Here is a 13795-nt window from a genome sequence, read left to right as displayed (position 1 = left end):
GAGACAGGCAGATACAGAGTGTTCAGGGTCAAGAAGCAATACTCCCACTAACTCCTGGGGTCCCTGAATATGTGTTTAGTCTCCCAGAGTTCCAGTTTTCTCATCTATGAAATGAAATGTTTGGATAAGCTGATTGCTCACATTTTTTCCTTCTCTAAAATTCTACAATTTAAGAATTCTATTTGGATTTTTTTTAAGCTCCATTAGCTTCAAGGCTCTTATGTAACAAAAGCAGAGCAGGTCGTTTCAGAAGGTACTTATGCGATTATACTACACAGTCCCCTAGCGGGCAGCTTGCCCTCTATTTTCTTTCTTTGGTATCTACTAAATTCAGGGAAGGAGCACTGTTAAGTCAGCTAGCGTGTTTCCACACGTTTTCCTATTTCTGGCCAATCACAAAATGATATCACACTACAATCCTGATGACCGAATCTCTATGAGAGAAGTCAGCAGTAATATCTGAGAGCACTGCTTACCTTGAGGCCCCAGGTTTGACTCCCAACATGTCCCAACTATCTTTACTATTTCGAATTCTGCGAATGGTGTCTGCTTGCTCTTTGGTGAAACTAGCGCTGCTATTTGTGATGGGACGTTTCCCGCCATTGTCACATAAGTCAACTATGGATACATAAAAGGTCTGCAGAAAGAAAGCACATCCCAGAGGAGAGCTGATTTTGTGAAAATAGGAATTTGCTTTAAGCACGAACATAAAAGAATTTCAAAATGTTTCAATCACTCTTAAAATTCACAATAAAGCAAATATGTACTTTGGAACTTTTTTCTTTTGTATTATATATATGTATATATATTTAAGCACACAAAAAGTATAAGGAATAAAATTGAAATGGCTCATAACCCTACTCTCAGGTGACCACACTTGAGATTAAAAACTAGCACATAAATATTGTTAGAAAAATTCACATAGTAAGGAAAAGCGTAAAATGAAAACTCTCACCCTACCCCTCAAACTCCTCTCTTCGAGGTAACCACTGTTAATATATTTTTTTTGAGTATCCTTCCAGGATAATTTCCTATCAGTACACCAGGACATACACACATCCAAATGCTAAGCATTTGCATAAAAGAGAAGAGATTAAACTTGCTGCTTGGCACCTTGCATTTTTTTTCACGTAGTAATAAATTTTGGAATCTTTTCTCTAGCTGCATACAGACACTTTCATCCCCCCTTCCAGTGACTGCTGAGTATATTACTATGTGATTATACCATAATTTATTTAACCAACTCCCTATTCTTGGACAGGTCAAATGATTCTATTTTTTTTTTGCTACAAAAATTGCTTTAGTGAATGTGTGTGTGTGTGTGTGTGTGTGTGTGTGTGTGTACACCTGTGGGGGTACTGCTTTAGATCCCACATCAAGCTGCTGCACATCACGGCCAAAAAATAAAAATGAGTAAATAACTAAAATTCAAAATGTCATCTTTAATTTTTTTTTAAGTGTATGTGCATTTTACTTTGTTTTGTTTTGTTTTGTTTGTCTTTTTTTAAGGGCCGCACCCCAAAGACATGGAGGTTCCCAGGCTAGGGGTCGAGTCGGAACTGTAGCCACTTGCCTACACCACAGCCACAGCCACCTGGGATCCAAGCTGCATCTGCGACCTACACTACAGTTCATGGCAACGCCAGATCCCTAACCCACTGAGCAAGGCCAGGGATCGAACTTGTGTTCTCAGGGATGCTAGTCAGATTCGTTTCCACTGCGCCACGATGAGAACTCCCATTTTACTTTTTGGATTTGGACGCTTTCATACAAAAAGGCTATAATGATTTCCACTCCCATCACTGCGTAGCGAAGTGCCTGTTTCCCAGTACGCTTGTCAATACTGGGCATGACCACACAGCTCCACTTTTGCCAATCTGATGTGTATCTGACAGTTTTTATTTGCACTTCTTTAATTATAAGTGAAACTGAGTATCTTTTCATATGCTTATCAGTCTTTTCTTTTTCTGTAAACTGTTCATATTCTTTCCTTATTTTTATAATGTTTCTCAAAGTGAAAACCATTTTTTGTTCCTTCTCATATTCCAGGCTCTGTGTGCTGTGATTGCAGTTGAACAACTTCACTCAAAATACTAATTTAACACACTGTGGCTGCTTTTATTTATTTATTATTATTAATTTTTGCTTTTTTAGGGCCACACCTGTGGCACATAGAAGCTCCCGGGCAAGGGGTCGAGTGGAGCTGCCAGCCTATGCCACAGCCACAGCCACAGTGGGTCACCAACCCACTGATTGAGGCCAGGGATCGAACCTGCATCCTCATGGATACCAGTCGGTTCATAACCCACTGAGCCATAACAACGGGAACTCCCCACTTATGGCTGCTTTTAAATGGACTCTTTTCTCCGTTTCTTTTCAATCTGCTCCTTTTTCTCCCCCCAGGTATTTCTATAGTTCCTATTGTCATCTAAAAATGTTGTCTTTCTCTTTGACCCCCTCTTCATCTCCATAGCTAGCTGACTCGGAAACCTACACAAGAGGCCCTGACATGTAGAAGTGGTGTCAAAGGAAAAGCTGCTAGATACAAAGACAAGAGAAATAGCTTAGTTTTAGTCTGTCTTAACACTACTTTGCGTTAACAGTGTAAGATAAAACCAAGTTCCTTCCGGACATAAAGTGCCTATTAAGTACACAGGAAACAAAGTATTTATTAAATTGAACCCCCCCGCAGGAAAGCACTACTTCTAAGTACTTACTTCCAGCATAGTTTTATTACACTCTTTTTTAGCCCACTGCTTTTTTTTTTTTTTTTTTTTTTTGACTAAGTATCCATTAGTTCTACCCAGAATTTATCTAAAAAAATTAAAACAACCTAAAAGGGATCACAGCTCACAGATGCTTATTTGTGCTATGGATCAGTAAGGTTTTCTTTTAGTCTGTAAGTAAACCTATAATAAACAGTCACAGATTTCTGAGGGCACAAGCATTTACTCATGACACGTAACGTGACAGAAGGCCAGCCGTGGTGTGATAGAGAGAACATGTGAATTGAAGTCAAGTCTAAGTTTCTTGTATGAATGCCAGCCATGCTGGAGTGATGGATACTGGATTGGATCTTTTCCAATAAATTAATTACTACAAAAGTGGACAAAAACATGACCCTTTTTTTTTTTTTTTTTTGGCTACGGTATGCGGAGGCTTGATGTGGGATCTCAGTTTCCAGAGCAGGGATTGAACCTGGGCCTCAACAGTGAAAGTGCAGTGAAAACACGCAGTCCTAACCACTAGACAACCAGGGAACTCCCAAGGCAACTCTTTTCAGGTCCTGGACAACAGCAAGTACAAGACTACTTCTTGGTTTTCTACGTGACTCCATTTCCTAACCATATCATAGAGACCTGGAATCTGATGAGCAAGTCCTACTGAGCTAAGGAGGTGGAGATCAGAGCCTGAGGATGATGCAGTGGCTCAATGCTGCAGAGCAGGGCGCTGTATCGGAGGGAGCTGTGCAGAGCTGGGCACCAGGACTCCATGTGAGAGTCCCTACTGGTCTGTAGTTGAGGGCTAGACTATACATACACAGGGTGAGATGATCTAAGCTTACCAGACAACAGCTACTGAGGGGTGAGAACAGAACTGCCTAGTGGTACCAAGGGAAGAGCTGTCCTGGGCACACTAGAGTCCGGCCTTGCCAGAGCAGAGAGGCTGCCTTACTACTTCATCAATACCCCTAGCTTCTAGCTGCGACACCACAGGAAGGCTATGCTTTGGGATTTAGACTCATCCCAACAAAACCCAAAGCCAAGAACTGACAAGATCTGCAAAAGGGATAGGATGTGGAGGCTGAATCTGGCCAAATTCTAACAGCCTGGGAAACACTTTGAGCTTTCCTCACATCCTTGCAAGAATTCAAGCCTACACAAGTTCAGTGTAATCTGCCAATAACTGAACTGTCTGGTAAAACAAGAATCAACATTCTGGGAGTTCCCATTGTGGCTCAGTGGTAATGAACCTGACTAGTACCCACGAAGATGAGGGTTCAATCCCTGGTCCTGTTCAGTGGGTTAACAACATGATGTTGCTGTGGCGGTGGCATAGGCTAGCAGGTCAGCTCCAATTTGACCCCTAGCCTGGGAACTTCCATATGCCACAGGTATGGTCCTAAACAGCAAAAAAGAAAAAAAGAATCAACATTCTACAGAAAAAAAAAACAAACAAATCTAGAGTTTCTACAATGTCTGGTATTAAATCAAAAATCACTACTTAGGAGTTCCCATCATGGCTAATGACTCTGACTAGTATCCATGAGGATGTAGGTTTGATCCTTGGCCTCGCTTAGGGGGTTAAGGATTTGGCATTGCCACAAGCTGTGGTGTAGGTCACAGACACGGCTTGGATCTGGCATTGCTGTGGCTGTGGCATAGGCCAGCAGCTACAACTCCGATTTGATGCTACAAGTGCAGCCCTAAAAACCTGGGGTGGGGGGACATACACTACTCATACAAAGAAACAAGAAAATGTGATCCATGGCCAGAGAAAAAAGTATTCAAAAGAAACTGAACCCAAGATAATCCAGACAAAAACTTTATTTATTTATTTATTTATTTATTTAATTTATCTTTTTAGGGCTGCACCTGCAGCATATGGAAGTTCCCAGGTTAGGGGATGAACTAGAGCTGCAGCTGCTGGCCTACACCACAGCCACAGCAACATGGGATCTGAGCCACGTCTGTGACCTACACCATGGCAACAATGGATCCTTAACCGACCGAGCAAGGCCAGGGATCGAACCCCTATCCTCATGGATACTAGTCCTGTTCATTACCACTGAATCACGATGGGAACTCCCTAGACAAAAACTTTAAAATGACTATTATAACTATTTCAAAGAGATAAAGAAAAATATGTTCAAAATGAGTAAACAGAGAACTTCAGCAAAGAACCACAACTACATAAAAGAACCATATGTAAATTCTAGAACTAAAAAGTAGTGAACTGAAAACTTGACTTGGTAGATAAAACAGCAGACTGAAGTCAGATCAATAGAGACTATGCAATCTGAAAAATAGAAGGGAAAAATGCAACAAAAATAAACAGCCTCAAGGACTGTGAGACAAAATCAAATGGTCTAATATATATGCAATTGGAGTCCCCGAGGAAAAAGAGAGTGAGAATAGGGCCAAAAAAAGTATTGGAAGAAACAATGCTTTTTTAAAAAACATCCCAAAATTGATGAAAAGCACCTGCTTATCAGTCTAAGAAAATCAACAAACCCCAAGTAAGATAAATATAAAGAGAACCACACCCAGGCACATAGCACAACTGCTGAAGACCAAAGATAAAGAGAAACTCTTGAAAGTGGCTAGAGGAAAAAAAGTACACATTATATATAACGGAATAGGAGTAAGAACAAGTGCTAACATCTCATGAGACGCAAAAGAGGTCAGAAGTGAATGGATACATATCTTTAAAGTGCTCAAAGAAATTTAATCTCTAAGGGTTATTTATGTATAAATCACTACTACCCTTAGATATCCTCATATCTGAAATGAGAATGAGAGTTTCCTGGTTCCTTAGTGGATTAAAGATCTGGCATTGTAACTGCCGTGGCTTGGGGTCACTGCTGTGGCGTGGGTTTGATCCCTGGTCTAGGAACTTCTGCATGCCACAGGCGTGACCCCCCCCTCCAAAAAAAGAAAAGGCTAGTTAAAATGAGACTGATACCTGTCACACATTGTTAAGTTTCAAATGAAATGAAATGTGAACTTCTCCAAAACTTAAAATATATTCAGTTAAGTATCATCATTGCACACAATATAGGTACAAGCTAACAGATCTGTGTATTCCAAAGAATAGAAACGTGGCAAACCAACATCAACCTTATTTGGAATAAAACAGAAGCTACTGATGCCCAATTTAGGCTGTCAGCCAAGGATAAAACCTGTCTTCTAGTAGGAGGCGTGACATCTTGTGAGAAGGAAATTCGGCACAAAAGATTCAATAAAATCCCACTCAATAATTTAGAACAACTCTTTACAGTATAGCTACATTATTTGAAATGCTAAAAATTCCCAAAATACCAGATATATGCATAAGAAAAAAATGCATTATTCATGCTACCACTTATTTCTAAATGTATCTATAATGAAGAGTTGACTATAAGTTGCTGTTTAAGTAGCCTGCTCCCCTTAAAATTATTCAAGATTAGTAAATTCTAAAAAGTAACCACCTATTCAGGTTGCAAAGGGAGCCTATCCTTCCACTGCCCACTTGATTGGTGAGACTACTTTTATCGATGAATGGCTGGATTCTGCAATGACAGTCTCCTGGTCTCTAACTGCACCCCCAGGAGCTACAATACAGGATTATATGAGCTATGGCAAGGCCATTTTGCCAAAGTAATGCATGCATTTGATTATGCCTACAAATGTAACCGAAGGTAGTTTTAAAGTTAACCTTTGTGCCATTTAAACAGGTCTATAATAAATGTTGTTAAACTTGATGGTCATCAGCGTCACCTAGAGCCTTTGCAAAACACGAATTCCTTAGTTCTATCAAAACATTACTTTCCAGTAGGTCTGGAGCCCAGAAATCTGTATTCTGAAGAATTTCTCTAGGTAATTCTGATGAGCTGCCAGGTCTGGTCTAAAACAGAGAGCAGACAAGTAACACACACCCTCATACTACCTCATTCCCTCTCTCTCTCCCATTTTCTCTTTCTTACCAGCTTCTGAAAAGAGCTTACTCTAATGAGAAAGTCCTATTAGGTTTTCGCTTTGCTTGCTTGCTTGCTTGCTTGCTTGCTTGCTTGCTTGCTTGCTTTCTTTCTTTCTTTCTTTCTTTCTTTCTTTCTTTCTTTCTTTCTTTCTCTCTTTCGTCTTTCTGTCTTTTCAAGGGCCGCACCCGTGGCATGTGGAGGTTCCCAGGCTAAGGGTTCAATCAGAGCTGTAGCCACCAGCCTATGCCACAGCCACAGCAATGCCAGATCCAAGCCATATCTGCGACCTACACCACAGCTCACGGCAACATTGGATCCTCAACCCACTGAGTGAGGCCAGGAATCAAACCTACAACCCCTTGGTTCCTAGTTGGATTCGTTAACCACTGAGCCATGACAGGAACTCCTGCAAAATTTACTTAATTTTTTTTCTTTTTTGGCCACACCCACAGCACGTGGAAGCTCCCAGGCTAGGGAACGAACCCACACCATGGCAGCAACCCAAGCTGCTGCAGTGATGACGCCAGGTCCTTAACCCACAGAGCCACAAAGACACTCCCACTGTGCATAATTCAAATTAAAACTTGCTACGGTCAGCCCTGACACAAATTCTAAAACAATAACAAGCTAGGTTACCTGGAACATCTCATTGATTCCTTCTCCAGTTTGAGCTGAAGTTTCAAAGTACAGGAACCCTTTACTTTCAGCCCAAAGACGTCCCTCGCTTTCATCAACACAGCGGTGCTTGGCACAGTCGATCTGAAATTGAAAGTTGGGGTGAGAGAGAGAGACCTTGTCCCACCAGAATAGGCCCAGGGAGGTTTCTGTCAATCCTTTGCTCAGGCAAAAACTATCCTTTTTTTTAATGGCCATACTTGTGGTATACGGACGTTCCCAAGCTAAGGGCTGAATCCAAGCTGCAGCTGAGGCCTACGCCACAGCCATGGCAACACTAGGTCTGAGCTGCATCTGTGACCTACGCTGCAGTAGGCGACAATGCTAAATCCTTAACCCACTGAGCAAGGCCGGGGATCAAACCTGCATCTTCACAGAGACAGCGTCGGGTTCTTAACCCATGGAGCCACAGTGGGAATTCTACAGAAACTATTCTTAAGTGAACCCCAGCACTGGTATATAAAATTACCAAGACCAGAAATGATTTTTTAAAAATTACTGATATTGATTGTGGACTGATTTTCTGTGGCAGAACAAGTGCCTTCCACTGGCATTACCCCTTGTGAAAACTGCAGCTGCTCACCTCATCCAAGCTGGCTTCATCCTTCCTGCCCACTTGAGGGCCAGGGACTGCCTTTCATACTTCTCCACAGTCCACATGTCACCCACCTGCTTCCCCTCCTCCAGCCGGGAAAGAGTGATTATCAGGATCCACCTTTCCTGCTCAGGCACCAACCAATATCCATGCCCAAGTATGGCACCAGAAAAATGGTGAATAAAAACCCTGATAGGCCAGGTGTTGTTTTTCAATTGTTTTTGTTTTAGGGACGTATGTTTTGAAAAGCCATTGATTTCTATGTGACAGATTATAGATTTTTTTCCTTTTTATTTGCTGCCCCAAACCTGAGCTGCGCTCCTCCTGCAATGGACCTGGACTGTTGAGCGTACCACCTCCACAGCACTTACCTTGTTGGCACACACCACAAACACAATGTTTTCCATGTTTCCATGAGGCCCAAGATCTTGCTTCATTTCTGCCAACCATGCATCAAGGGCATCAAAGGAATCTTTCTGTCCAACATCATAGACCAGAATCACACCCTGTGTGTCCTTGTAAAACTCGTTACGAACCTTTACATAAAAAAACAGATGCACAAAATGTAGATTTCGTGATTTTTGTAAATGTATAGCTCACAGTCAATAACTTAGCAAAATGTGGGTTTTGGTGTGTATTCATAGTGTTTACTATTTGTATTACTGGTCTTTGGAGGGGTTTCTAATAAAATCAAAGTAACAAGATTTAAAAAAAAGAAGTCTATCAGTATAGAAGGACTTGCAATGGAAATAACAGCCTCTCGCCCACCCCTCTTCAGTTCCAGTTCCACTCCCCAGAGGCAATCGATCTTTAACTGCTGTTAGTAGGCCTTAAAGAACACAGATTATATAAGGCTCTTAGGAAGAACCAGAACAGTGAATCAACAATTAAAAAGAATTTAAGGCAAAAACACCCCCAGTATCAGCAATAAGCATAGTCATTTGTGTATCACGTCCTGAAGCTGGCTTCCCCAGGATGCTAGGCAGAACCTCCTATGACTCTGGGGTCTCCCCACCAACTTGAGAACTCCAAACTCTGTGTCTCCGTGGGATGTGGCGGAAAGAGCATGCGCTCTGTTGTCAGATCTGGGTTCACACTTACTTACTAGTTGTGTGATCTTGAGCAAGTCACTTAACCTCTCTGCGTCTCAGTTTCCTCATCTGTAAAATGGGGATACTACTACTTACTTCACAGGGTTAGTATGAGGATTGAATGAGATCATGAGGGCAGAGCACCTAAACAGTACCTGGAAAACAATGCATATTAGCACCTGCTCCCTTCCGTCCTGGCATTCATTCTCTAATTGTCCTTCTTGGATGTTTTTATTAGAAATGGCAACTCGGCTCTGGGGCACATCTTCAGTTCTGGAAAGAGGCAGCAGGAAGTGGAGGGCACACTACAGTGGCAGAGGCACTCGTGTGACAGCTTGGCTTGATGAGGAGCAGAACCGACAGAGCGGGGCTCCGGCCAAAATTCCAGTAAGAACCTTGAGAAGCCATGTAGTATTATATGTTCCTTTCAGAAAAGTCTAGCAAGTACTCAAGACTCACACTGGACACGCAGTAAGAATGATGGCATCTCTCACACAATCGGCAGGAAGTGTCTGTGGGCTTCTGAGCAGAGACAGACAACTGGACCAAGAATGTAAGTGCCTAGACTTACGGACACATTAAGAAGCTAGCCCCTAAAATCAAACCCAACAAAACCAGAGGGAATTCAACGTGCTGAAGCACAGGAAGGGGTCTTCTCGCCTCAGTCGCGGTGGCCCTTCGCGCTCCGGCCGCACTGACAACAGCACTTCCACTCCTGTCCCCTGTCCGGAAACTCCTGCTGCCTTGGTGCCCATTCACCACACTCCTCAGGTTCTTAGCGCATCTCTTTCACCCACTCTTCTTTTCGCCATCGCTCCCACTCCCGTCTGCCACCACACTTCCCCACATCCTGCCCGGGGCGCCCGTTCTTTCTGTTTTAGTTCTTCCTCGCCACTCCGCACAATCAACCACTTGCACAGTTTCAACTGTGAGACCCTCCAAGATGTGTCCTTTTGCCCGTGCTTCCAGATCTGCATCTCCAATGAGCTCTGGACTCTTCCAGCTGAACATCCTGCTGGAACCTCAAATTCAATCTGCACAACGGGAAACCCTCCCGATTATTCCTTCCTAAACTTTTCCTTCTCTTGAACGTCTAGTGGGTCCTTCAGGTTGAAAGCCTGTATTAGCCTTTGCTGCTTTTGCTCAGCAAGTTCAAACAATCCTGTAGAAACCACCTCTGCCCTGTTTCCTGCACTGTCCCTTCCTTTCCATTTTCATTGCCAACAGCATCTTGACTGTGCTAGTGCAAGAGTCTTCTAAGCAATCTCTCTGGCAACATTATACACTGTGCATATGTATCTTTTTTTCTTTTTAGGGCCGCACCCATGGCATAGGGAAGTTCCCAGGCTAGGGATCAAATCACAGCTGCGGCTGCTGGCCTACACCACAGCCACAGCAACACCAGATCCTTAACCCACTAAGTGAGGCCAAAGGTCGAACCCACATCCTCATGGATACTGATCGGGTTGGTTACTGCTGAGCCACAACAGAAACTCCAATGCATATGTACCTTTTTAAAGCCCTGGCTCAAAAATTCTTCAGTGTTTCCCTACCGCCCACCATCTGAAGTTCAAACTCTTTTAAGTGCAAAGTTCAAACTCTTTTAACTGACATTAACAGTTTCGGATCGGTCCTCCACCAGCTTCCCAGTCTTAATCCCCTCCAACCCCCTGTACTGCAAACTGGATAATCTCTCATCTCCTGAATCTGCCCTATGCCTCCCTAACTCCATCTGGAAATGGACACCTCTTCATCTTGCATTTTATGAGGTCTAGCTACAATACCATCTCTCTTATTTAGCTTTTTCCGCCCCCTATACCTGCAAAACGGAATGCAATTTCTACATCCCTTGGAACACCACGGCATGCTGCACTTCTAATAGGGCTCATGTCACTTCCTGTCTAGTTTTAGAGTTAAAAATACATCCAGCTGTTTTCCCCACTGGACTATAAGCGAGCATCACTGTCACCCCCTGGGCCTGGCAGGTATAAGTATTTGAGACATATTTGTTTAATCAAATGGCTGAATGTGTTACAGTAGAGAACAAAAATAGAGGCCAAGGGGAAAAGAAAGAATTCCAAAATGCAGATCATGCTGTCCAGAAGGAAGTATGTGTGTAAAAAAGAAAATTAAATAAGCTCCGCAGATTTCTCTTGAAAATCTTAAAAAAAAAAACCACCCAAGTTCACATCTGGGTTCAGCAACTAGATATCTACATCATCTTGAGTAAGTGACTTTATTACTTCAAGCCTTAGTTTCCCCGTGTGTGAAATGGAAAGGGCAAAGGAGATGCCTCGGTGGTCCCCTACCTTTGAGAGGCTAAGAGACCATAATAGACCAACATCAGTCAACTATTCTCATCTCTCCAAACAGCTTTCTTTTTTGTTTTTGTTTTTGGTTTTTTTTTTTTTTTTTTTGCTTTTTAGGGCCGCACCCACGGCATATGGAGGTTCCCAGGCTCGGGGTCAACTTGGAGCTACAGCTCCCGGCCTACACCATAGCCATAGCAACATCTGCAGGATCCAAGGCACATCTGCAACCTACACCACAGCTCACAGCAATGCCGGATCCTTAACCCACTGAGGCCAGGGATTGAACCCAAAACCTCGTGGTTACTAGTTGGATTCATTTCTGCTGCACTGCAGTGGGAACTCCCAAACAGCTTTCTAATGTTAGTCCTGGTAGACATGCTGCATCCAAAGTTTAATTAAAGAGCACGCTAAGGGAACTGGGATTGTTGAGTTTTTAAAGCAGAGCCAGCAAACTTTCTAGCCTGTAGGTTAGCGGAAGCTGTTAGGCCTCAGAAAGCTTTTATAGACCCACTACCTAGCCCAGTTATCCAGAATTCCACTGTGGGCACCACTGAAGTCGAGACTCGGGTAAGCTTCCATTCTCTCCAGAGCCCCTCTGACACCTTCTTCTGAGCTTGCTATGTGGCACACAGAAGGGACTGTCTTTTCTCAGGCCCTCTGGGTAAACCTGTCAAATGTACTGGTGACAGTGGAAGCGTTAATGGGGGACAGGTGCTAAGGATCTGAGGAAGCCAGGGACCCTGAGAATGGCTGCGGGTACTTCACTAGGTGAGTGCTGAGTGAAGGGGTACGCTGGTCAGTTTAGGGCTTAGAAAGAAAATGATGGCTTTGGTCTTGTCAAAAAGGAGAGTCAGAGCTACAGACAGCAAATATTTGACAAAAAAGTACCATCGAGGCTATTTTGAATTATAGGCACTTCAGAAGCGCTGATTTCAAATAGCTTCTATTAATTATACTTTTATTTTTGTGAGCTGCTGAGAAAAAGCTATCACAATTCCGGGCTGCAGTACCAAGAGTCTAGTATCTAATGATAGAAAGTAACAGAACACTCAGTGTTTTTCACCAGTTAGGCAATATCTGGAATGTTATGTTCAGTTCTCAGCTCCCTATCAGCTAACTAGAGGTTATTTACAAAGGATGCTGATAGGTCTAGCTGTGGCAGGAATAAAAAATGTTTTACTTAGAGCAGATTAACAAATACTGGAAAGGCTCTCCTGCAGATGCAGAGACTCCGTCTACATTCATTCAAAGACAAGGCCAGAATTAGCTGCCACGTCAAAGCAAGGCAGCCTTCATAACACTGAAGCTGTTAATCTAGAGGTTTTAACTCTGTAATGGGTTACTTGCGAAACATTAGAGACACTCATTCTCCAGACCCTTACAGTCAGCTCTGCTCAAAACTGTCCCGTGTACTACACTGTCCCTGGATTCCCCTCAAACGACGTAACTCTTAGGTCTCTGTCAACATTCAGTGCACATGCTGCTTCCTTCAATGGACTTCCTGACCTGCCAGATAAGCTAGCTGTGGGTGCTCCCAAGCATCCTGTCATTTGTTTAACATGTGTCTTCTCTGATATATTTACGTGCCATAAGAATAGGGGCTATGTACTTCCAGAGTGCAGCAGAGAACTGGCGTTCTGCTCCCTGGTGAATGAATGACGGCCAGCAATCAGGAATGCTGCAGAAAGAAATCCTACAATGGCAGGGGTCTGGACCACATCAATTCTCGGGCATCTTCTCACTCCTCATTTACCTGACTCTGGTGTAATCTAAGAGTTGTGTTAGCATTTCCGGGGTTTAGAATCTAGGTCAAACAGTGGTCACCTAGAGCCTCCATGACCTTTTCACAGACAATATTCTATACCTGGGAAACTAACTTAATCTACTGTAAGGCTCCACATTTAAAAGGAATTCATTTTACCTAAATATTTGGGTATATTCATAAGATGAATGATTATAAAGTCATTAAAATTTTTGTTTCCTCTGGGAAGATGGAATAGATGTGTTTTCCCCTGTTCTTTCCACTAAGTATGAGTAAAAATCCTGGGCATTATATATAAAACATACATAAGACACTTCTGGAATGTGGAGAGAAAGAGGCGTACAAGCAAGGGAGCTTAGGACCTGAGGAATGACACAGCAATGAGTTTCCTGGGTTTTCTTTTGCCTCATGTACCCAAGACTTAGAGCTACAGAAGCAGAACTTGGAAACGCCAATAGGTGCAGACAAAAGCCCAAGCCTGCTCTCGTCAGTGAAGGACCAGGAAAGATAGAAAACTCTAGATGATAACCACTCTCCTCCGGCCAGGCACCTCAGAAAAAGTCTGTCTCTCCATCCTCATTAACTTAAGCAAAGGCTAAGCAGACATTTTAGAAAAATACAATGACCAAAATTAAAAAGCCTAGTAGTTAGGCTCAACAGAGAATGAAGAAGATATGGAGA

The 13795-nt window shown here is 42.9% G+C and overlaps 1 protein-coding gene across 6 annotated transcripts in view; it reads right to left on the bottom strand.

The window, feature by feature from the left end:
* The window catches only part of DNAJC27 (DnaJ heat shock protein family (Hsp40) member C27), a 40728-nt gene that overhangs the window by 7001 nt on the left and 19932 nt on the right, over positions 1-13795 (bottom strand). For 4 of the 6 annotated variants that reach the window (XR_014842471.1, XR_002342820.2, XM_085019901.1 and 1 more), the window contains 3 exons: positions 8321-8485; positions 7316-7438; positions 477-637 (listed from right to left, as the gene is read on the bottom strand). Coding sequence is in view for 3 of the 6 variants with exons in the window: in XM_085019901.1 (XP_084876027.1) it covers positions 477-637; positions 7316-7438; positions 8321-8485 (449 nt within the window). In the remaining 3 variants the exon portion in view is untranslated. The remainder of the gene's footprint in view (positions 1-476; positions 638-7315; positions 7439-8320; positions 8486-13795) is intronic. The other 2 variants (XR_014842472.1, XM_003481278.5) reach the window with 1 other exon arrangement.

This window comes from Sus scrofa, chromosome 3 (assembly GCF_054392235.1).
Source record: "Sus scrofa isolate SSC_HxYL_T2T_F1_AM1 chromosome 3, Sscrofa_HxYL_maternal_Yorkshire_Landrace_v2.0, whole genome shotgun sequence".
NCBI classification, from domain to species: Eukaryota; Metazoa; Chordata; class Mammalia; order Artiodactyla; family Suidae; genus Sus; species Sus scrofa.
Note: the sequence above shows the minus strand (reverse complement) of the source record. Positions and strands in the feature narration are given on the sequence as shown.